The 23,951-nt window shown below is 25.8% G+C and overlaps 5 protein-coding genes across 8 annotated transcripts; 2 read left to right on the top strand and 3 right to left on the bottom strand.

The window, feature by feature from the left end:
• Positions 1 to 31: 31 nt before the first annotated feature.
• LOC127283530 (glutaredoxin-3-like) lies at positions 32 to 1,344 on the bottom strand. Its single transcript, XM_051308484.1, has 3 exons — positions 1,151 to 1,344; positions 251 to 877; positions 32 to 145 (listed from the first exon to the last, which is right to left on the bottom strand). The coding sequence occupies exons 1-3, from the start codon at positions 1,219 to 1,221 to the stop codon at positions 142 to 144; spliced, it is 702 nt and encodes a 233-aa protein (XP_051164441.1). The 5' UTR covers positions 1,222 to 1,344; the 3' UTR covers positions 32 to 141.
• A 135-nt stretch (positions 1,345 to 1,479) lies between these two features.
• Positions 1,480 to 7,798, top strand: LOC127283529 (lymphocyte cytosolic protein 2-like). 3 transcript variants are annotated; one of them, XM_051308482.1, is made up of 11 exons: positions 1,480 to 2,082; positions 3,083 to 3,148; positions 3,582 to 3,640; positions 3,849 to 4,130; positions 4,279 to 4,616; positions 4,719 to 5,068; positions 5,166 to 5,271; positions 6,709 to 6,825; positions 7,114 to 7,290; positions 7,386 to 7,527; positions 7,620 to 7,798. In XM_051308482.1, exons 1-11 carry the CDS (start codon positions 2,002 to 2,004, stop codon positions 7,765 to 7,767), a joined length of 1,866 nt encoding a protein of 621 aa, XP_051164439.1. In that variant the 5' UTR covers positions 1,480 to 2,001; the 3' UTR covers positions 7,768 to 7,798. The 3 variants fall into 3 exon arrangements, with proteins under 3 accessions (XP_051164439.1, XP_051164438.1, XP_051164440.1); XM_051308481.1 differs by having other exon boundaries at positions 4,270 to 4,616; XM_051308483.1 differs by lacking the exon at positions 6,709 to 6,825 and having other exon boundaries at positions 4,270 to 4,616.
• Positions 7,799 to 7,952: 154 nt separating this feature from the next.
• LOC127283528 (neprilysin-1-like) lies at positions 7,953 to 12,102 on the bottom strand. Its single transcript, XM_051308480.1, has 18 exons — positions 11,995 to 12,102; positions 11,773 to 11,921; positions 11,528 to 11,689; positions 11,374 to 11,457; positions 11,039 to 11,292; positions 10,744 to 10,950; positions 10,560 to 10,652; positions 10,328 to 10,469; positions 10,142 to 10,259; positions 9,977 to 10,067; positions 9,732 to 9,908; positions 9,562 to 9,665; positions 9,417 to 9,478; positions 9,299 to 9,350; positions 9,155 to 9,222; positions 8,890 to 9,080; positions 8,644 to 8,805; positions 7,953 to 8,574 (listed from the first exon to the last, which is right to left on the bottom strand). Exons 1-18 carry the CDS (start codon positions 12,009 to 12,011, stop codon positions 8,404 to 8,406), a joined length of 2,304 nt encoding a protein of 767 aa, XP_051164437.1. The 5' UTR covers positions 12,012 to 12,102; the 3' UTR covers positions 7,953 to 8,403.
• A 142-nt stretch (positions 12,103 to 12,244) lies between these two features.
• Positions 12,245 to 14,826, bottom strand: LOC127283474 (neuronal acetylcholine receptor subunit alpha-5-like). Of its 2 annotated transcripts, XM_051308385.1 has the most exons (9): positions 14,714 to 14,808; positions 14,417 to 14,448; positions 13,778 to 13,932; positions 13,658 to 13,702; positions 13,480 to 13,589; positions 13,189 to 13,402; positions 12,961 to 13,120; positions 12,740 to 12,892; positions 12,245 to 12,670 (listed from the first exon to the last, which is right to left on the bottom strand). In XM_051308385.1, exons 3-9 carry the CDS (start codon positions 13,799 to 13,801, stop codon positions 12,330 to 12,332), a joined length of 1,047 nt encoding a protein of 348 aa, XP_051164342.1. In that variant the 5' UTR covers positions 13,802 to 13,932; positions 14,417 to 14,448; positions 14,714 to 14,808; the 3' UTR covers positions 12,245 to 12,329. The 2 variants fall into 2 exon arrangements, with proteins under 2 accessions (XP_051164342.1, XP_051164341.1); XM_051308384.1 differs by having other exon boundaries at positions 13,778 to 14,448; positions 14,714 to 14,826.
• Positions 14,827 to 14,858: 32 nt separating this feature from the next.
• On the top strand, positions 14,859 to 23,933 carry LOC127283471 (probable WRKY transcription factor protein 1). Its single transcript, XM_051308378.1, has 8 exons — positions 14,859 to 15,012; positions 15,482 to 15,684; positions 15,771 to 15,956; positions 16,024 to 16,248; positions 16,325 to 16,357; positions 16,427 to 22,134; positions 23,339 to 23,458; positions 23,636 to 23,933. Exons 1-8 carry the CDS (start codon positions 14,996 to 14,998, stop codon positions 23,717 to 23,719), a joined length of 6,576 nt encoding a protein of 2,191 aa, XP_051164335.1. The 5' UTR covers positions 14,859 to 14,995; the 3' UTR covers positions 23,720 to 23,933.
• Positions 23,934 to 23,951: the final 18 nt, after the last annotated feature.

Below are 23,951 nucleotides of genomic sequence, written 5' to 3'. Positions count from 1 at the left end.
ATTTTTCATTTTAGGATAAATCACTTAAAGATTATAAATTTTAATAATTTATTAATCTACTGTTTTTTTTTATAATCAAAAAATGGTAAAAGTTTAGAATTATCATTTAAATTGTAAAAATAAAATTTCTCGATGGTCCTTTTATCTGTAAAAAGAGATATTTTCGATAATACATATAATTATGGAAATTAATTCTGTTAATGTTTAAAAATTTTTGTTTTATTGTCAAAAAAAAAAAAAATACAATTACCTCTCTTCAACGCCGGGTTTTTGAGGAAGCATTTCCTTCAATGTATCTGATTCATTCATTTCCTTAAGAATATCCAAACCACCGATGAGTTCTCCATTAATATAAACTTGAGGATAAGTTGGCCAATCACTGAATTTTTTGAGTCCTTCCCTAACGGCATTGTCTTGTAAAATATCAAAAGTTTGATAATCGGCATTGCAACTGTCAAGAAGTGCAACTATTGTCCTTGAAAATCCACAACGTGGAGTAGTTGGATCTCCTTTCATAAATAGCATGCAAGGTGCCTGATTAATGAGCCTCTTAAGTCTATCTTCCAGGGCTTCAGGACTTTTTGTCTTTGTTGGCGATGAAACTTGAGACAAATGTTTGTCAGTAATTTCTACCATTGCTGATGTATTTGCACCATCGACACGATCAACAATTCTACCATTTTTATAAAAAATTATTGTCGGCACTGCTGTGACATTATCTTTTATGGAAATTTTTGGAAAATCTTCGGCTTGTATTTTTGCAAATTTCACATTTTTATATTCATTTAATTTGATCATTTCCTCAATGGCGCCACACATTTGTTTACATTGCTCCGACCAGGGTGTGAAAAAATGAATAAGAGTCAAATCTTTTGACCTACAATGAGAAAATTGATAAGTACATATATACATTTTTTATAAATTGATAAAACATATTTTGAATGAAAAGTTTTTCTTTATATATATAAAAAATTAAAGGATTAATTATTATATTTAATAAAAAAAAAAATATTGAGAAATAATAAAAAATACTAACTTTGAATAATAAAATGTTTTAAATAATAGTTATAATTACATAAATATTGTTTTGCAAAAATCATCCTAACCTTAAAGTGTAAAAATTGGAAAAATCAATGCAAGTATTACTTACTGTATTAAATCATTGTATAATTTTTCATCCTCGATAGAAATATAATTAGGATTTGAAGTTTCCTCAGTCATTTTAGATTCCTCCAAGAGTTTTCTAATTAAAAAGCAATACAAAATATATTAACTTTCAGTAAAAAACGTGTTTTGTACTGATAAGGGGTAACAGCTGATTTAATCACTAATACGCATGCGCGCCTTTATTGCAAATTGCAAAGTACAAAACAAAATTACTTCCTTTGTATTTAAATGTTTGAAGATTGATTATTCATTTGTTTCCTTTATTAAGTAATTGTTTTAATCAACTATTTGTATATTTAATTGCAACCAATTAATATTATGTATAAAAACATTCAATGAAGCTCGATTTTAATTTGATATATTCTTCTATATTATTTATAAAAAGGTTTTTATTTATGCTAATATTTATTTATTATGTACAATAATTAATTAAATAAATATAAATAATGCAAATAGTTAAAGGAAGAAAAAGAGGTAAAAATTTGTACACGTCACATGCGGGTTCATTTCCCCTTCCATGGAAAATGCGGGAGGAGGAGACACTTGTAATAAAAAAAAAAAAAAAAATATTACTGTCTCGTCTAACAAATGGTAGGGAATAAAAGATATATATTCTTGAATGACAGGTGTTTTCCAGGATAAACAAAAAATATATAATTAATCATCGTGAGTGAATGTATAAGGAGTTGTCTTCAAAAAATAGTGTTTGTGATATAAGATTTATAATATATAAATTATAATAGATTGAAAAAGTATCACACCTCGCCCATAAAAACCACTTCATGTTGTGACACGCGCGAGAGGTTTTTTTTTTATCATCGTATTAATCAGACGATGTCCAAATTGACAAGGAGTGATGCACTAGAAGAAATTTCTAATTGGAGTAAGGATGATGTCGAAAATTTACTTCGAAAAGTAAGTATTATTTTAATAATTATTGTCTCATTTTATTTAAATTAAAATTTTTTAAACAACTAATTTGTGTATTTATTTACTTTTTTTATGATCACACAGTATATAATTATTATAATTTTCTTATGTCAATTATTTAATCAAAATATTTTGCAAATTTTCACTTATTGGGATACCTTTCATTTTGCTGCGGTGATTGACCTTTTTAAATGAGTTAAGAATACTTATAAACTGTCATCTAAATAAATAATTGATAAATATGATAATATAAACACTCGTAAAAAAATATTCAATTTGTTTGAATTGACAACAACAAAGCAAAGAATTATTTTTTAAAAGACGTCAGATTATTGTTTGCAAAATATTTTTTTTTGCAACTAACAAATTATTTGATAATTGACAATTAAATTTTTAGATAGAGTTTAAAGAATAAAAATTCAACTAGTTTTTCTATATAAAATTTAGAAAAATGTTTTTATATAATGAAAAAACTGGTTTTCATTATTTTTAAAGTTTCCGCATAATTGTTTTTTTTTGTAAACTGTTTTTTTTCCTGAAAAATATTTCTATACATTTATCTGATTTAACTTCCTGAATGCGTAATTTTTTTTAGAAAATGCTAACAATATTTATTTTTTATTATAGTAATATATTTAAAAAAAAAATTTTATAAAAGAAAATATTATTTAGTCTTTATGATTGTGTAGGCGTTAATTAAAAAGATAATCAACAATTTCCTTTGACCTATTTTCTAAATATATGCAAGAACATCTAAAGAAAATAATCAGCTAATCGGAAAAATTTGTTTATAAATTTAGATTAGTTTGCATTGATCTAAATCGTTTTCATATTACAATTTTTCTGATTGTAATGAATAATGAAGAATTCTTAATAATTTTAAACTCCATATTATTTATTAATTTAAATTTATTTCTAAAATACTAATTAATAATTGCTACTGTAATTATAATTTTTGAAACTAATATTACTTTTTTATTTTCAGAATGGTTTGGAAGAAGAATGTTGCAAAGCTATTGATAAAAGAAATATTGGAGGAGATGAACTTTTAGTGAGTTTTAATTTTTTCAATTTCGTTCTTTTTTTTTTTATTTTATTTTTGATTATTCATGTAAATGTCTCTTTAATTCAGAATCAACAGAGGAATGAAATGTAAACAAACGACAAATGGCTTTATCACAATTGTTATCTCTTTTAGATTGTTTCATTGACACACACAAAAATTAAACACGATTATTCTTTTATGACTTCAAATCACTAATCTTATACATAACATATACTTTTATCATAAAATATTATTGTTTTGAAAGAAGAAAAAAAATAATTTTTCAATAAAATAAAGTGAAAAATATTTTCAGAATGAATAATCCATTATTAATAATATTAAAAAAATTTTTAATTTTATTTTTACAAAATTTGAAATTTTTTTTGCCCCCTTACTTAGAATTTATTTGCTCTTGATTAATTTATTTTAATTAATCCAGCACTTAACGGAGGGGAAGCTTGCACTATGGAAAAGCGACCTGACTCGACCACTTATATGGTGAGAAGAAATTTTTCTTTTTCAATTTAGTTGTGACATTGAATACTTGTTTGCAGTTTTCAAATGAAAGGAAAAGAAAGTTTTGTTCATTTTGTTCAGTGACATCGAGATCATACGATGTTAAAAAACAGTTTTAAGTTAGGGGATAAATTTAAAATAATTAAAAAAAATTTTGATTTTATAATAATTAATTATTTTTTTTTCACAGGAGCCTTTGGTCATTTGTTGAGGAATTGAGAAAAAATCCCATAAAATATGTTGAGGAGAAGAGAGAAGAAAAGACTGAGGAAGAAGAAGATGCGAGTGATACAGATTCCTGGGCAACGGATTTTGATGATGAAATAGAAGAAAGTGTGGATGATAATGTGGAGACAAAAAACGTGGAAATGAGAGCTGTCGTTGTTCCAAGAAATCTTGTATTTCGTAATAGTTTGAAAGTTTTTCAAGATAATGACCAAGCAGCGAAATATGAAATTAAAGCAACTAATGTGTGAGTTTTTTTTTTATTTCAAATTTATATTTAAAAATTTTGACTATTTAAATATAAATTTAAAAAGAAATAAATATTTTCAATTAAATAGATAGTGGAGATTATGTAATTTTAATTTTTATTTAAATTAATTGTCAAGGAACAACAGGCTGAACAATAACAAAACAGTAGAGGACAACACCTACGCCAATTATGACATAGGTACGGATACAGAAACGACTTACGCTAATTGTGAAGCTTCGGCAGAAATTGAAGTGACAAAATTACAAAAAAACGAGTCTAAACTTCATTCAATTAGTAAATTGAGTTTAGCTCAACAATTAAAGGAGCAGTTAATGTTGAGGGACGTGCAAAAACCAACACTTTCAGTGAAACCAAAAGTAAATATTTCAATTCGTGAAAATTCAAAAAAAAGACAACCACAGACCTCTTTTCTTCATACAACGAAAACACAACAAAAAACAAGTGATGAAAAAGAATCACAAAGTAAGTTTGAATTTTTAATCAAAACAATTTCAAAATTTTGATTTAAAAATTAATTTCGATTTGAAAATTATTTAATTACAATCTTTTTTTAATATTGTGCAGAGAGATTGTCAGTGTCGTCATTGCCAGAATCGCTAAACGGATCGGGAAATTCTACAATTAGTGATATTAGTGTAAATAAAAATTTACCAAAACCACCTGGTTTAATAAGAAGTTTTGATCTTGTTGCAAATTTGCCAACGCGTACAGAAGAAAGTGAAGATGAATATGAACCATTTGATGAGGAAATTATTGAACAACATCAAAGACGAGAATCAATGGCGAGAGTCGACAGTAAACAATCATTAACAAGCGGACATCAAAGTTCAATTGAGAGCGTTTATCAACCACCAAGTATCACAAGTCATGAAGAGGAAAAGGAATATGAAATTTATGAATACATCACAGAATCGGTAATAATCTTATCGAAACGTATTTTTAAAATTAAATATTTTTGATTGACATATAGAATTTTTAAGAAAAATTTTCTATTTAAAAATTATATTACAGCCGGAAGAAACTAAAACAGATTCAGTTTCAACGAAAAAATCGAAAACTTCAGAAAATCCACCGCCACTGCCTGTTAAACCACCTAATACAAAACCTGATAAATTAGGTAAGTTTCCTTCTCTTTTTTTTAATTTATCATTTTTTTCGAATGAATTCGGTTTATTTATAAACTGAAATTAAAGATGAAACTGTTCCTGTTTCTATATTTAAATTACATTAGAACGTGGGAGGTATATTGAAGTCATTGAATTTTGACAATTTTTACTACATTAAGTAATTTCAAATTTCAAATATGATACTTTTATTAAAAAATATTCAAAAAATAATTATAAATTTTTATTTAAAATTGCAGGAAAAAAATATATAATTGTAAACAATTAAAATAATAACTAATTGACAATTTAAATTATATTATTTATAATATATTCGACTAATTATAAAATAATCGTAGTAATTTAAAAAAAAAAATATCAATTGCTAATTTTATGAATTCTATTAAATACTTACTTGGATTTATCCTCAGTAAGAAAACTTTGTAAAAAATTGATAAGGTAATTCAAAGTTCTGACAGCCATCATTGTGTCAAATTTTAATTTTTTATCAAACAAAAAAAAAATTGTTTCTAACCGAATTAAAAAAATTAGTTTTTTTAAATTTATTTCTAAAAATTGTTTAAACATAAAAATTGTTACGTAACACAAGAATTTTGTTATATTCAGAATTAAGGTTACTTTTTCGATATTTTTTTGAAACGATGTCACCCCATACCGAGAGACCAATGCATTGTTACTTTCGAGATTCTTTTTTTATCCCCTGCATTTCAATGCGACTCAAAATTACTACTCAGCGCTAACGCTCTTTAAATTCAGTTCTAGTTTGAATTTCAAAGTGAGCACTTTATTGTGAGCTTTCTGTTTTTTCATTTTTTTTTTTAAATTATTTTCCCTTCTTTTCAAGTGTTTACTGAAAATTGAAAATTATCGCCTCCAAAAAAATTTGTGTTATTATCCAGAAATATTGTTAAAGATTCGGAAAATATTGTTTATGCAAATTTTAATACATATAACAATAGTCAATTTTATTTAATTAGGATTTGCAATTAAATTTTTAATTAAATTAAATTAGTTTAGTATTTTTATCAAGAGAAATTAAAAAAAAAAAAAAATTCTGAAACCTTTTGTGGGATTTAAAAATAAAATAATAATTATTGCATAAACAATGGCAACGTTAATAGGAGATTTAAAGAGATCTGTTTCTTTAAACACAACAACTCGAAGGCAAGCAAGTCTTTCCGAATGTTTAACTCAGGAAACTTTGACTCAAGCCCGTCTTAATTTGACAAGTTAGTATCTAAACATACAAATTTTTATAAAAAAAAAAAAATTGACGTTTTTAAATTCTAAATAATTTTATTTTCCTTTTTTTAACTTTGGACAATAAAAATATAATTCAAATTTAAATAAAAATATAGTCAAAGAAATTGAAAAAGTGAACTAAAGAGTTTCGTAACTGTTTAATTGAATTTTATGTGTAATTTATAAAGGTGTACATAAAAAGGATGCAAACTTAGGTCATTTTACGGAAATAGAGTACAAACCTGTTTCGTTTAAATATTATGGAGCAGTACCTGATTTCCAAGATTCAAAAACATTTTTCCTCGGTAATAATATATTGAAAAATCAATTTAGATTTAACGTGCTTAAATAATAAATAATTTACTAATTATTTTTTTTTTAGTAAAATAAAAATTGTGTAAATTATTTAATTAATACGAATTGTTTACACTAAAATAATAATACATAATTATTATTTATAATAATAAATGTGAATAACTGTTTTATGCTTATTTTTAAGCTTGATTAATATTACTTTTTGGTCACACTAATTTTTTTTTTACATAAATAATTTTTAGGCAAATAATATTTTTTTTTATTTGAATTTGTTACAGAGCGATCTCCAGATAAAAAATTCGCCACTTTACCACATTCTGGTAGTAATTCTTCGTTGTCATTGTCAGAAAGAGCAACACGACCATTACCTCCTCCTCCTGATAGACAATCATACACGGATAAAATTTGGTTTCATAATGTCACAAGAGAACAAGCCATGATATTAATTAGAGAGCGTTAGTATTCAATATTATTTAATTTAAAGAATATTTGCAAATATTTTTAAATATCTTTACAATTATTTGTAATTTTTCTGTTTTTTTAATTTCAGAAAGTACTTATGGTAATAATCCTCAGGATGGATATTTCCTGGTGAGACCGTCCATATCAAATCCAAATAATCCATTAACTTTGGTTCTTTGGTATAAAGATAGAGTCTATAATGTTCCAATTCGCAAGAGAATCGACAATAGGTAAAAGAAATTTTTAATTTATTATAATTTTATAAAAAAAAAAATTTTTTTCTATTCTTTACAAATTTTTTAAAATAATTTCATTCTAACAGATTTGCATTGGGATCTGAAAAAGTAAACGAACAATCTTTTGCGAGTGTAGAAGAAATTGTGCCTTTTTATTCGAGAGAAGAATTATTTCTCTATACAGGTGGAATGCAAATGGGTAGCACAAAATTATCAGACACGCCATTGAAATAAATTAGTTTTTTTTTTTAGACAATATTAAATGATAGATAAATTAAAATTTGTAACGTTTTTGTAAAATGTAAAAAGTTTAAAATTTTTACAAATGATATTAGAAATACGTTACAATTTTTTATTAATTTTATTTTAATTCAATTTTGTACATAAAACGCTAATTGTATTGAAAACAATTTTTTTATATACTGCATTTAAGTATTTGTAAACTAAGAAAAATATCACATATTAATAAGACTGTGAAGAATAATTTTTTTGAAATTATCATCAATTGTGCCTTTAGAAATTTTGAGAATTTTAACTATTTAAAAAAACACATTTTAAAAATGTTAAGAAAATATTCTTCATATTGCATTTAAATTAGTTGATAATTTAGCAATAAGTTACAGAATTTGGTGATATAATATTTAGAAAAACAGAAATGATCTTTTGTATAAAACAAAATTTAAAAATAGAATATTATTATTTTGAGTGTAACTCAAAGAAACACGATTTTTTATACCGTATTTTATATATTCAATATAAAATGATAATAAATTATAACAAATGTTATATTTAAACATAATTTTTGTAGTACTTATTTCTTGGATTAATGGAATTCTTTTTTTATAATTGTGATTTACACAAAACAAACTTTTACCAAATTTTACATTTTATCGCTGGATTCATTGCACTGCCCTGAGGACATTTAAAAGCTTTTGAGAATTCTTCGGAATTTTGAACTACAGCAACGACTCTGTATTTATCTTCACTATGAGAGTCACCAATGAATTCATCGTATTTTGATCTGCTACTGGAACACCAGACCTGTAAAATTTACATGTAAGTTTACTCTTTAGATTCACATTAATTAAAAATCAAAGAATTTTTTCTTACATTCGCGTAAGTTAAAAAAAAGAATTGTTCATTAGATAAATCTTCAAATCCAGGAAATTGATGGCTATTTTTTTCATTTTCAATATCTTGAAGAGCATCATTCACTATTTCCAAACCCAAAGAATCTGCAATATTTTCCGCTTGCGTCCTTTTTGCATCCTCCTATATTAATAAAATTATATCTAATGAAATTTAAAAAGATCAAATCTTTTTTAAAAAAAAACTATGGTAATTTCTACAATTTACCGTCCACTCTGATTGTAATGTAAAAAAATTCCAAACATTCCTCAAAAATGAATTATCTGATTTTTTATCATTTGGTTTATTTTTATAATAAGATTCATATTGATCGATGAAACAATTAGCTCTTTCTTTATAGTCATATCTTGCATCAAATGAATATCGAATTCTTTTTCCATTAGCATCGAATTTGATTCCTATTCAAAAAATTGTTTCCATAAATTTTTTTTTAATTCAAAGAAAAATTTATTTTATTTTAAACTTCATATACCATCAACATCAAAACCGTGAGAAATTTCATGACCAAAAGTAAATCCAATACTTCCATACGACATTATTCTGCAAAAGTGAAATTTATTTTTGTTCAATTTTTCTGAAATAATTAAAATAAATTGAAAATTTATAAAATATTTACTCGGGTAGTGAGGGTGAATAAAACGAAGTTTGAAACTCGCCTGCAGGAATGGCTGAAAAGAATAATTTTTAAAAAATATATTTTTATATAATTTATAAAAATAATTTTCAATACTTACATAATGAATTAGATAAATAATTGTAGAAAGCATTTACTTGTAATGTATCATCTGCACCCCATCTAAAAATTAAAATATATATATAAAATCAGATTTATATTCTAAAAAAATTGAATTTCTTTTTTAAAAAAGAAATGCTTCTTACTCTTCATCGTTCTTAACTGGATTTCTAATTGATCGTAATTTTTTTTTCTGATCAAATTTTAAAGAACTGAATATATTTTCTAAAAATTGATTTCCAATTGACATCTGCAAAGAAATAAAATTTAATACATATTTCTGTTATTTTTTTAATTTGAAAAAGAATATACTGACGCCACGATAATAATTTTCCATAGCTGTAGCATTATTATAAAAATTTGGATAACCAATACGTGTTTTCATTGTATTAATTTTTTCTAAAACCGATTTTCGCATCTCATCATCCAACCAATCGGCTTTTAAAATATGTTTCGCCATTGCTTTTTGAATTCCTTGAAACATTTCTTGTGCCTGAAAATGAAAAAAATGTACTTACAGTATAAAAAATTGTATTTAAAAAAATTCCCTTTAATATTTACGTGTTCGTTCATATCATCGGTAAAATATTTTTTTACAAATTGATAAGATTTCGCGTGTTCCATTCCTATTTCCTTAACACATTCTTCATTTCTGAAAAAATATATATATTTGAAAATTAGAATTTTTAAAATAATAATTTTATCATCAAATTTAAAATTAATTACCTTGGAGTTTCTTCTTTTACACCAGTCATTTCTTTATAGAGATTAAATTCTAACATACGCATATGTTGTGTAGTAAAAGGCAAAAATTGTTTCAAAAAATACCAGTGAATATAATTAACTAGAAAATAAATTTGAAAATTAATTTTTGGAATTAATTTTATATATTATTAATATTTTTAAAATTACCAATAATTCGTGGCTCTGTTTTCTCTAAAATTTTCGCTATTGCCGACAAAAGATTAGAATAATTTATTTCAATTTCTTCATTTTCATTCATTTCCACATTTGCATCAGCAAAATAATCAGTTATCATTGATATCCAGTTTATCTAAAAAAAAATAATAATAAATTAATTATAGAATTTTAAATTTTAAAATAAGCTTTTATTTTTATTATTAAAGTATTAAAAAAATTGAACCTTGGATGATTTGGAAGTTGAAACATCATCATACATTTTTTGCAATTCTTTGATAGTGACTACATTGGAGTCATAATCCAATTTGTCTAATTCCTATATAGAAAAAAGAATATTCTTTTTATATTAATGATAAATATTAGAAATATTTTTTATCAGTATTTTCCATTCAAAAAAAGAGTCTTACTTTGTCTATCATTTTTTCCAATTTAATTATATTTTCAACATCAGTTGCCAATTGATTTTTCTCAACAATTGTATCTCTCTCTTTTGCAAACATAAGAGCAACTTCGGACATTAATTTTGCATATTGTCCACTTTCGTATAACATAGTTCGATTAATTTTCTTCTGCGATTTTGTAGGAAGAATTTTTGGTAAACTTGGAGATGATAGCTATTTGAAATATTAAATTAATAAAATTTAAAAAATTTGTTAATTAGAAAATATAGCTTTGAAGAATAAGAAATATAAAATCATTTACCTCCAAAATCATTGTTACATTATTAGTAATTCGACCTTCGAGCACATAATCAAGAAAATCAAAATTTCTAGTATCTTGAGTAACTCGTAATTCATAAAAAGGAGACGAGCTACTTAGTTTTAAATAATTTCTATCAATTTGTTGCCAGGGAAATTCTTGTGGATCCCATTCCGATAATTCCATTGCCATTGGCCATCCTCCATTATTTGTTAAAATTGCTTGCAGGCGTTTTATACCCATAATTTCTAGTGCATCTAAAAAAAAAAGAGAATAATTAATTTTTTAGTTCAAATAAAAAATTATTATCTTTATTTTTCCAAAACAATTAAACTTACCAATATTCATACATGATCGATAAAACTTTTTTAATTGTTTAACGGGTAAAATGTCATCGTGTTTTATTCTCTCCTCTAATAAAACTGTAAAAATAAAAATATAAGATACAAAAATAATAAAAATAAATTAATTATTAACCAATAGTTATTATACCTTTTATTCTATTTTCTATCTTCATTTCTGTCTTAGTTCGTGAATCCCAATAGGCTTTATCGGAAGGAATTGGATTATTAATTGTCCATGTACCACAAGCATATTCATAAAAATCTTCACACGGATCAACTGATTTATTCACACTTTCCCACAATTCCGCAGCTAATTAAAAAAAATTTTTTTCCATTAATATTAGAATATATTTAAATTAAATTAATAATTACATTAAAAATTGAAATTCTCACCTACTCTAAAACATTCCTTAGTACGACATACTGTATGCTTATTGTCAAAATAAACAGAATTCTCATTTTCTGATCGCAGTAAATTATTTTGATAAAAATCAGGAAACAATCCTGCTGAACAAACAATTGCAAATGTTATCGTATAAATCCTGTAAAATAAAATTTCCAATTAATAAAAAGAAAATCTGTTAAATGAGAAAAAAAAATTTAGAAAATACTCACAAGATAAATTGAATCATTCTTCAAGTGGTGATGAGAAAAAAAAATTATTATTTTATATTATAATGCAAAAGGCATTATTAATTAAAGTGTTTATATACTTATTGAAACGGAAATTTGCCTATTAATATCATATCTTTTGAATTCTTTTTACACAAATAATAGAAAACCTACGCATCTTCCTGTAACATTATGATAATTTTTATCAATCAAGGCTGAGAAAAGGTAATATATAATGTAAAATAAAATAATATTTAAATTTCTGTAAAAATTTATTTCAATTTAATAAAATTAAAAAAAATATTGTGAATATTACATTTTTTTCAATTAAAACATATTTACATCGATGCATAACTTAAAAACATAATAATGTACGTTAAAAAAATTGAAAAAAACGATAAACATTGAAGAATTTTGGCAAAATATTTCCAAATATTGTTTGGTGTTGATTTTGAGATATATTGAAGATTATTGTCATCCTCATCCTCTTCGTTATCCACAAAACATTTTGTCTCGATGTCATCCAAAACAAAAAGTCTTCCAATTTTGTATTTAAGAACATAAGCCGCTATCGAAGAAATCCATTTAGAAGAAGTTGTTATTGTATTTAATTTTCGTAAAATAATTGTCATTATCAAATTAAATGCAGATATTGACAATGAACCTTCATATAATACCACTGTAGATTTAAAAAATTAATATTTATTTTTCTATTAAAATTATATTTATATAGAAAATTAAAACTTACGCAAATACGGAATTCGATTTCCATTTTCAGTTATTTGCCATTGAAGATCAAATAAACATAATAAATGGCACAAGAAATTTAAACCGATAAAAGCAATCCTCTCCGTTGAATTAATATCCATCCACAATATTATAAGTGTAAATATCATTAAAACTAAAAAAAAAATTATAAAATTGAATATCAAGAATACAATTTCATTAATTAATTATATAATAATTTACCAATAAGAGGTATAAAATAGAGAGTAATTATCACTCTACTGTGTCGTTTTAATTGAAATTCATAAATTACTCGTGGTAAAATAAAAAGATCGAGTCTCGATGATACTGTTGTATTTACAATAGACCATTCTTGATGAGGTTGCAAACTATGCATTACCACCTGAATACAAAAATTTAATTAATAAATATAGTTTAAGAAATTTAATAATTTATAAAAAACTTCATTACTTTATCGAGTGTATAATTGAGATTAATTTCCTCATTAAAATGAAAATACGATGAAAAGATAATTTTACAAATTTGCTTTTCAAAGGGCCAATTTTCAAAATCTGATGAACAATGAACACTCGTTTCAATAAATGGTACGCAGATAATTAAACCATTATACATCACAAGACATGATGTCTTCGATGAAAAAATCATAACCGAATTAAGATCCGCCCTGTGAAAAAATTAAAAATTTAATTATCAAATAAAATTTTAAAATAATATATATATTATAATAAAATATATTCTTACGAATTCCAAACTGATAAATCAGGAATCCAAATTTCGTCATGTTGCACATGTATTTCATGTATATTGTCAAAATCATCAGGATTCCATCTTAAGTGTTCATCAGTCCAATCCTTAAAAAAAAAAAAAATTAATTATTAAGCATATTTTTATAATTATAAATAAATACAATATTACTTACCACTTGTAAATACGAATTTATAATCATTCTGTTTGAACTGGGTTCCTTAAACAATAAATTAATAATTATTACAAAAATTCGAATTGCAATTTTGATTTTAGAGTGATAAAAAAAACTTACATAATCAATTGTTTTAGGAATCATAATAATATTAACGGTGGTATTTTGTCCTTGCCTAGTCGGACGAATTGACGATTCATAATCACAAAATAAATGTTCTTTTAATTTTTGCAAAGTAGCCGCGGGTTTAAAAATGAGACATGATCTTGATTCATCTACATATAAAGTTTCAATAAAAGATACTCTCAAATTTAAAATTAAATTAATAATATTGAGAAAACCAAAAAAAGACTTCATTATTTTTACGTTCTAAAATTCGACTTGATAGATACTTAATAACAAATCCAAGTGATGAAATTATCAAACCGCCCATATGAAATTTGAAACCTCAGGAATGTAGTTAAATTTTTAGGCATTTAAAAAAATTGTGTAAATTAAAATAAAAAATAATTTTTAATAAATAATAATCTGGAAATTTTTTTTGAGAAAATCATCATGAACAAATTTTGTTATAATTAATTTATTTAAATTTAGATTGTAATTCTTATAAAAGAATTTATCATTCTTATTCGATAGTTTAAAAAAAACATTCTTTTTGAATGCAATATAGCTCCCTTATGATGAAATTGCTTAGTTGAACAATTAATTAATAGTAAATAAATAAATATAAAATATTTTATTAATTCCTCCATTGAGTACATTCTGCTTCCACAAATGCGTTCAGTAAATTTCTATAACAAACAATTAATTTTAGTGAATAAACAATAAGAAAAATATTTTATTTTACAAATCAAAATTATTATGAAAATTATCTCACTTTATAATAGTTTTTTGTTTATTACATATATAAAAAATAATTAACATAAAAATTGTTTTAAAATACTTAAAAATGATTAATTTTTTATTTATATAAGTTAAGGTTATGTTTTCTATTAAATTGTTTTAAAAATATATACATATAAAAATAAAAATGAATATACTTAAATTTATACTCACTCTTTTTAAATTTCTATTAAGATAAATAAATGTTTTTTTATTATAAACAATTCAATTTACAGAATTTATTGTACACATTCAATTTTTACTATTACTTTCATGGTACACACATACATATGTATATGTCATAACACAGCTATATACACACATACAATTTTTAAATTAGTATTAAAAATGGACGACAAGAATTAAAATCGTCTGGACTTCAACTCCAAATGTCTACATTTAATATAAACATGAGAACTGGAGGAAATTAAAAATATGTTAAAGTGCGGGTGAACTATGAAGGATCGAAAAGAGTAAGTAAAAATAATTATAACTATAGGACATAACCTCAAATTTTCTTATTGCATATACAATTTTCACGTCATCTTTTTTTAAGCAATAAAAATAAAAAAAAAATCTTCTTTTGTTCTCTTTTAATGTATTTTAGTCTACTAATTTATTAAATAATACCTAAAACTTAAACAATTAAAGTACTGTTTGAAATGTCAAAGTGACATTTCTAATTTTGACATTTCAATAACAATCATTTCATCATTATCAAAACAACTAGAGAATTTCATAATTTTGAATTTAGTTTTTTTTTAACTATTAAGCATTTGTTTCTTTAATAATTATCAATACAAAATTACGATATGGATATTAAAGTATTTACAGAATGAAAGTAAAATAAAAATGTCAGTGACATCTTTATTGTTTATAATCTTGAATAGCTTATTTTTTAATATTTAATTGTAATTTATTTAATACTTATTTTTTTATTAGCAAGCTTAAAGCTAAAACATGGGAAAGAGACAGAAGGCAACGCATGGACACATGCTACAAAACATTAGCAGAATTATTGCCTCCCCATCAGGAAGGGAGAAAACGAAACAAAGTAGAGATTCTTCTTCACGCCACAAAATATATCAGAGACCTCCATAATCGCACTGATGAATTGTTTTGCACCCGTGGTACTGCGGCACACAGTAAGTTTATTTATTGCATAATATAAATTATTTTATTTTTCTTTAGAACAAGAAAATAATTCAATTTAAATTCTAAATTTTTTTAGAAGAAGAATTGTCACGATTGAAAAAGCTGGTAACACAATTATTATCGCATATACAATTACTCTCAACTCTTTTGAAGGATGCTGGGATATCTGTACCTGCTGAACCAGCTTTAGAAAAAATCTCTCCAAAATTATGGTCTAATAAAATAACAGCTGATATAACCGAATGTTTTATTAAAGAACAAAGTAAGAAACAAAAATAAATAAAATAATTTTTAAAATCTAATTTACATTTTATTTCATATGTGTTTAGGTAAAAAATCAGAAAAAGTAAAACGAAGAAGTCCACTTAAATCAAGTTTAAAGAAAAATTCTCCTAAAAAGTCTTCCGTACGTAAAAATTTTACTGCAACCGACAAAAGTGTTAATGAAAATCAAGAAAATTGTGTAAATGGAATAACAAATAAAGATGATGATGATTCTTCTAAAGTAAACAGTAAATCCTCTCCAAGTACGACGCCAATTTCAGAACAAAATGGTATAAATTGAATTAAAATTTTAAAAAAAGATTTTAATAAAAAATTTATTATATTATAAATTTTTTATTATTTCAGATGATGTAGAAGTTACTTCACCATCATTTACAGGTAGAATATATATTTTTCTTTAAAAAAAAAAACAATAATTGTTATTAATGAGAATTTTTATTATTTTAGGTAAATCAACTAAACGGAAAACAGCTAAAAGAGCAAAAAAGGAAAAAATCGATAAGAAATCATTATCAGGTAATAATGGTTCAATTACAAATCTTCCTCCAGGAGCACTTGTTTTTTCCGGAACAAAGTTAATGCCGGTTGTGACGCCAATGTCACAAATCACGTCAAATATTGTAGTCAATCATCAATCACAAAATCCTATAATTTTAAATAATGCACAGCAAAGCCCGATGATAGTTAATCAGCATCCCACCACTAATCCAATAATCTTGAATAATACTCATCAAAATCAAATGATTGTTAATCAACATCAACACGCTAATTCGATAATTTTAAATAACGCCCAACAAAATCAAATGATTGTCGTTCATCCATTGCAAGCGAATCAAGTTCAAAATTCCGTTATTTCATTGCAAAATCAAACGACAATTAGAAATATTATACCAAGCACTTCGAAAATACCACGAATATCGAATTTAGCGAGTGTTTCAAAATTTACCGGTGTACAAAATTTACAAAAAGGTATTACAAACGATGATATTGTTAATTTAAAAAGTATTGCTGATAATTCAAAAATAGGAGGACATAAAGCAATACTGCCAAAATCAGCATTTACAAAGGCAATAACAAAAACAACAATGACATACAAAGTTCCCATTCCAGCAATTCATAAGGAGAAAACCATAGCAGAAAACAAGGAAATCGAAATAGAAGAGCGTTCAAAAGGAAAACCATCAAAGTCTTCTAAAAATCAGAAAGATCAACGAAATCGTGAAAATTCCAATTCTGATGATAAAACATCACATAAACGTAGTGCAAGTGACAATAAAACTCAAGAATCAAATAGCAAAAAACGAAAACTTACAGAAAATGATGGCGGAAAATCATCTCAAGTAAAAATTACAAGTATTGTCGAAATACCCGCAAATTGTAAAACTATTGGAAACATCAAGCAAGCAATTAAACATACAGAACATGGATCTGAGAAAAAGACAAACAAAAATTCAGACAATCCGCCAAGTGATAAAAATTGTGATTTAAAACAAATTGATACAAAGAATTCAGAATCTAATGAAATTGAAACAAATGTTGATTTGGTAGAAATTAATAAAAATAATCAAGAAAATCAATCGCAGAATTTGAAAGAACCCATAGAATCAATTTCAATTGAGACGAACGATAAGGATAAAAATTCATCTCTCTCTTTACAATCAATAAAACCAATCAACAATGAAGTTATGATATCAAGAACTAATGAAGACTGTGATATTGATACGGGCTTCGATAATCTTTTGCAACCAAACAATACTGAACCTTCAATCATAGAAGAGGAAGTAACGCCAGAGAATGATAAAATTATTCTAAATCTCGATACAAATACAACAACAACTCTGAAATTAGAATCAAATGATACAATAAATAAATCCAATGATTCGAAGCAAAACGAATCCACTGAAACTTCTAAAGAAGAATTAAAATCCCTTTCCTACAGTTCAAGTAGCAGTTTTATTCCAATAAATAATAAACCCGAAACACTTCATTCCGATCTATCAAATGATATATTTGCATCACTTCAAGTTCCTTCCAATTCTCACAATCCTGAATCAATATCACCAACAGCCGCATTTTTAATGGCTTTTCCATTAGTCTCATCCCTCAGCGGAAAAACGGAAGTTCTTGATGAAGAAATGAAAGAAGAATTTAAATATCAAAGTCAAACACCTCCAATGTTACTTCAAATCGGTGCAATTGAACCAAATAGTTTCAAAATCAAATCCTCAATTGCAAATCCAATTACAGAGAATAATTTAAAAAATGACAATCAAGAAAAATCATCCAATGAAATTAAAACACTTTCAAAAACAAATGAAACAGAAAATATTAAAGAGCCATTAAAAATTTCAACAATTGTCGATCAATTAACAACATCTACATCACTCAATGATGTTGTCAATTCATTTCCTGAAAATTCACGAAACATTACAACTGATAATAATTCTGTTACAATGATTAATGAATCATTAATTCAAGTTTCATCAGCAAATGAAAAATCTCTTAACTATGACACTCCTAAAAATGATATTTTAACAACAATTTCCACAGATTCAACAAAAAATACAATTTCTACAAAATACAATAACGGTACTGAATATTTGAAATCTCAAAATCAAACAGAAACAAAGAAAAATTCTATTCAAAATTCTCACTATGAATTCCCAAAAGTTCCCACTTCCACCGCGGCTAATTCATTCAATTCACATGAAACTGACGTATCTTTTATCAATTCAGATAATAAAACAAACTTTTCAAACACGAGCAATGAATCTGAACGTATTTGTCCAGCAGTTAAATTGCAAGAGAAAATTGACGTTAATTTGCAAAATAATTCAAATTCCGAACAAATTCATACGAAAATTCCCGAAGGAATCCAAATGAATGTCCTTGATTCTTACAATATTCGAGACTCTGATTCATTTAATAATATTTTAACTCCAAATTTACCGAGTACAATTACAAATACTGTTCAAATTGAAACCACCAATTCATCGGCAGTACAATCGAATTCACAGAATGTTAATAATAATCCAAATCCAACGAGTCATCATGAACATTGCAAAACTGTCGAAACATTTACAGCAACAAATACTGAAATTCCATTTGAAACACGTGCAATTTATCACTCGACTAGTGGAGAATTTCGAAATTCTTCTACAAATCATGGACAAAATTGTACCACAAAATTATCAACAATCGTTCAATCTGAGCAGAAAAATGAAATTTTTTCAACCAAAAAAATTGAGACAAATGAATTATCACAAAATACAATATCATACGAATGTAATGATAAAAGTAAATTGATTGACAAAAAAATTGATTCAAATGATATAAGAAATAATTATCAACGAAAACCAGTGGAAACAATTTCTTCTTACATTGTACCATTTGAGAAGAATGAAAAGAAAATTACAACATCAACTGAAAATGATAAAAATATTATTCTTAATTCTTATTCGCAACAGCAACAATTTATAACTACTTCTAATTATGAAGAAAATTCTATTTCTAGAACACAATCAACTACCACTGTTGCTCATAATACTTCGAATTTCAGTATTTTATCGTGGACTACATTTTCACCCACCAGTGGAACTAATAATAATAATAATAATAGTAATAATACTGCTGGTAATAATAATAGCAATAATAATAGTAATAATAATAATAATAATAATAGTAGTAATGTCAGTAACAATAGCAGTAGTAATCACAATAATAATCTTGTTCAATTCGATCAAGGAACTGATGCCACTCAATCAAAAACAATTGGCGAAAATTTCAATTATCTTAACATCAATAAAGAAAGTTTTACAAATATATTACCAATTTCTTCATCATATTCTTCAGATTTGCAATCTACAGGTTTTGATAAGTCGAGAACCAAGCAATCACCAGAAATGCAGAAACGATCATACATTGATAGCTCGAAAACACGAAATGTTCGTTCAATTCCTGTTCCACAAAAACAGAGTCGATCTCATACTCAAACTCAAAATCAGAATCGATCGCAAAATCAAAATTCATCGCAAAACCCACCACAAAATCATACTCAGAATCATACTCAGAATCATACGCAAAATCATCCTCAAAATCCAAATCATTTGCAAAATTCCATAACAAATGAATATAAATTTGGAAATGATGGTAAAAATAAAATAAAATACACGGAAATGGATTATATGCAGAATGATTATTCGGGTATTGATAATAGACAACAGCAACATGGATTGAAGGTTTCCACCCAATTGGCACCATCAAAACAAGATAAATCAAATTACATAATGTCTGATTATGGAATACAGACACATTATGAAACTGATTCCCAACAAATGCGTTACAATATCGAGATTTATCCGAATTCGTCAAATTTTAAATACGACAAAACACAACAACATCAACATAAATATCAATCTTCTAGTCAGGTGAATATTCTTCAACAGGAGAATACAAATTACAATTCTGCTAATAAAACCCAACAACAGCAGCAACAACAGCAACAGCAGCAGCAACAACAACAAAGTTCCGTTAAATCAAAATCTCATCAGCAAGTCCAACAACAAAATACAATTCGACCTCCCGTTAATTGGATGATGACACCAGAAATAAAACACAATTCAAATATTACCGATATTATTCTACCACCAATTGGCAAAGATTTGGATTTTTGTCAAAATAATCTTTTCTCACAAACTCCATCCTACAATCAAACAACATCAAATCAATTTTACAACAATTACGATGTGACTGCTCATGGATTTCCAAATATTCCCGTTCTTCAAACAGATCCAAAAAGAATGGATCCAACATTCTATCCCGAGGAACAACCATTCTCTTGGTCTCCAACTAAAAATATAACACAAAATGATCAAACCCAAACTCTTAAGCCAATTGATCATCAAATTGTTCCCTCAACATTACCAACACTTGTCGGTGATCTTGCTCTAGGAACAAATCTTCCCGACAAACAAAATTTCCTCTTCGGTCAAATGCCTATTCGAAGTTCAAATAACGAACCACAAAAAGATCAATCAAAAGAAAAAGAACAAAGAGATTTTCAAATGATCAATCCAAATGTTCAACACACAACACAGGGAATGTCCTTTCTATCAGTCAGTCAACTCGTCGAACATGAGAAAGCAGAAAAAAATCAACATCATCAGCAACAACAACCGCGTAAACACCAAAGAAAAAGTAATCCCAGTCCAAGAAATGCCAAACGTCAATTGGAATTACGAAAACAGACAATTAACGAAGAACAAAAATCAACGACATTTGAACAAAATTATCAACAACAGGGAAAATATCAACAAAATGAAATTCATTGGAGAAGTAGAAATTGCAAGAGTAATTATACAGCTGAGGCATTAATTAGCACAAATACAAATGACACCACCACAAATGACACAAAAAAATATACAAATTATTCTCAAAATAAATTCCCCACCGATCCAATGATGCCAATTAATTATTTTCCAAATGTTGACGATACAAGTGGATACGGTCAAGTGGTGAATCAAAATTTCAATCATTCCTACGGCTATTCATCAAATACTAATATTTATCCAACAACAAATTTCATTACAAGCATCTCAAATACGCCAACAAATTATATGATGCCACTTCATGAGAATACAGATTATTTGGAAGCAAATAATGCATTTCTATTGCCATCAACAACGTCGAATATTACAACACCAACGCTTGCGAATATAAATTCAAAAAATCATATTGCTACTAATAAACATCAGAATTGTGATAAACGTTTGTATCCATCAACACAAAAGAAAGGCAGTAAACGTAAGACTGATGTGCAAAATTTCGAATTTCCATTATCGGGTATCACTTCTCCATTAGATGACTATCATCATACATTTCTTCCACCCAATCCTTTATATCAGAATCATTCACAGGCGAATGTTTATCCAAAAACGATGAATGCATTGGCACCACCACCACCACCGCCGCCGCCTCCACCATTGCCTCCAGCATCATCAACATCGCTTCCACCGCCAATTGTCTCCGGTAGTCAAGGTATTCCATCAACATCGGGAATATCATCCTCTAATCCTATGGCTGTTGGCCATCATCCCTCGGGCACCAGTCTTATCAACTTCAATCTGAGTACCATATTTCCTGAAATGAACGATAAGGTCAGTTTTTTTCTTTTTAAAACAAAAAAATCGATTTTTTAGGCGCATGAATTTTTTTTTCATAAAAATCATTAATTAAAATTTTCAATTTCCAAATTGAACTTTGATTTTCTTTTTATACGAATTTTTACATAACAAAATTTTTACCTACCGAATTTTTATTTTACAATCATTTTCTTTACATGACTTTTTATTTTAGCGAATTTTAATTTAACAGAATTTTCATTCAATCAAATTTATCGAATTTTTAAATGGCAGAAATTCCAATTCATCGAATTTTAATTTGTACGAATATTTAATTAATAGAATTTTTAGACGCGTTTAATTCGGAGTCAAAAAAATTCTATAAGATTAAAAATTCGAACAATTAAAATTTTAATTTAGCGGAATTCTCATTCATTCGAATTTTATGTGATTCGAATTTTTAAATGGCAGAAATTCCAATTCACCGAATTTTAATTTGTATGAATTTTTAATTAATAGAATTTTAAGACGCGTTTAATTCAGAGTCGAAAAAATTCTATAAGATTAAAAATTCGAACAATTAAAATTTAAATTTAGCGGAATTCTCATTCATTTGAATTTTATGTGATTCGAATTTTTAAATGGCAGAAATTCCAATTCATCGAATTTTAATTTGTACGAATTTTTAATTAATAGAATTTTGTAGATGCGTTTAATTCGAAGTCGAAAAAATTCTATAAGATTAAAAATTCATACAAATAAAAATTCGGATAAATGAAAATTCGATGAATTGAAATTTCTGCCATTTAAAAATTCCAATCACATCAATTTCAAATGAATGAGAATTCCGCTAAATAAAAATTTATATTTATTGGATTGAATGATAATTTCGCTAAGTTAAAATTTACATTTAGGTATTGGAGTAAATTAAAATTCGTTTGAATGAGAATTCCGCTAAATTAAAATTTACATTTATTGGCTAGAAAATAAAAATTCCGCGAAACAAAAATTCGTTAGCTAAAAAATGTTAAAAATTCGTATAAAAAGAAATTCTGTCGAAAAATGAAAATTTTGTTTAAAAAATAATTATTTCTAATAAAATTTTTTTCAATTAAAAAATTTTAATTAATGATTTTTATGGGAGAATCATGCGCTCCAATTTTTTTGAAATATTTTTGTTAGTTCCATTTTTTAAAATAAAAAAAATAGAATTATTAACAAATTTTTTTTCATTTTTCAGAATTGTTACAAGTCTTCTGCAAATGAAATTCAATCTGGATTGGTGCAGTCTTCCAGTCACGCGCCTACAAGTTATCCACAACGATCCAGTTACACAAATGCTTTAGTTCACATGTCACAGGTAAATTTTACAAAATTCCTTAAAAAATGAACAGAATGAAAGTAAAAATTATATTCAACAAAATTACGGTCTTGTCAAGTTGAAAATTAAAAATTCTGAACGAATGTAAAATAAAAAAAAAAAAATAAGGGATGATGGTGGAAAAAAAAATAAATTTTTTTTTGAAATTTTTCTCAGGTTCCTGAAACAATGCAATTTACCAGTGATGTACCACGACCACCACCACCACTATCGGGCGTTGTTCATTATAAAAATCCTTGACGAACGACGCAAAAATATCGACATTGTCGAGGCAAAGAAAAGCAGAATGTCAAACCAACGACAATTACACACTCTGAAAACACAATGGTGCTCAATGATGTTTTGTATAAATGTATATAGTTCAAAAAAAAATTAATTTAATATTGTTATTATAATAGAAGTAACAATAATATTATATTTAAAAATATAAAATACCACGTATTTTAAAAACAAATTTTCGAATTTAATTTAT

The sequence above is a fragment of the Leptopilina boulardi genome, unplaced genomic scaffold, assembly GCF_019393585.1.
Source record: "Leptopilina boulardi isolate dan_hultmark-lab unplaced genomic scaffold, ZJU_Lbou_2.1 LbouV2_31, whole genome shotgun sequence".
NCBI lineage: Eukaryota > Metazoa > Arthropoda > Insecta > Hymenoptera > Figitidae > Leptopilina > Leptopilina boulardi.
This window is presented reverse-complemented; position numbering and strand designations above follow the sequence as displayed.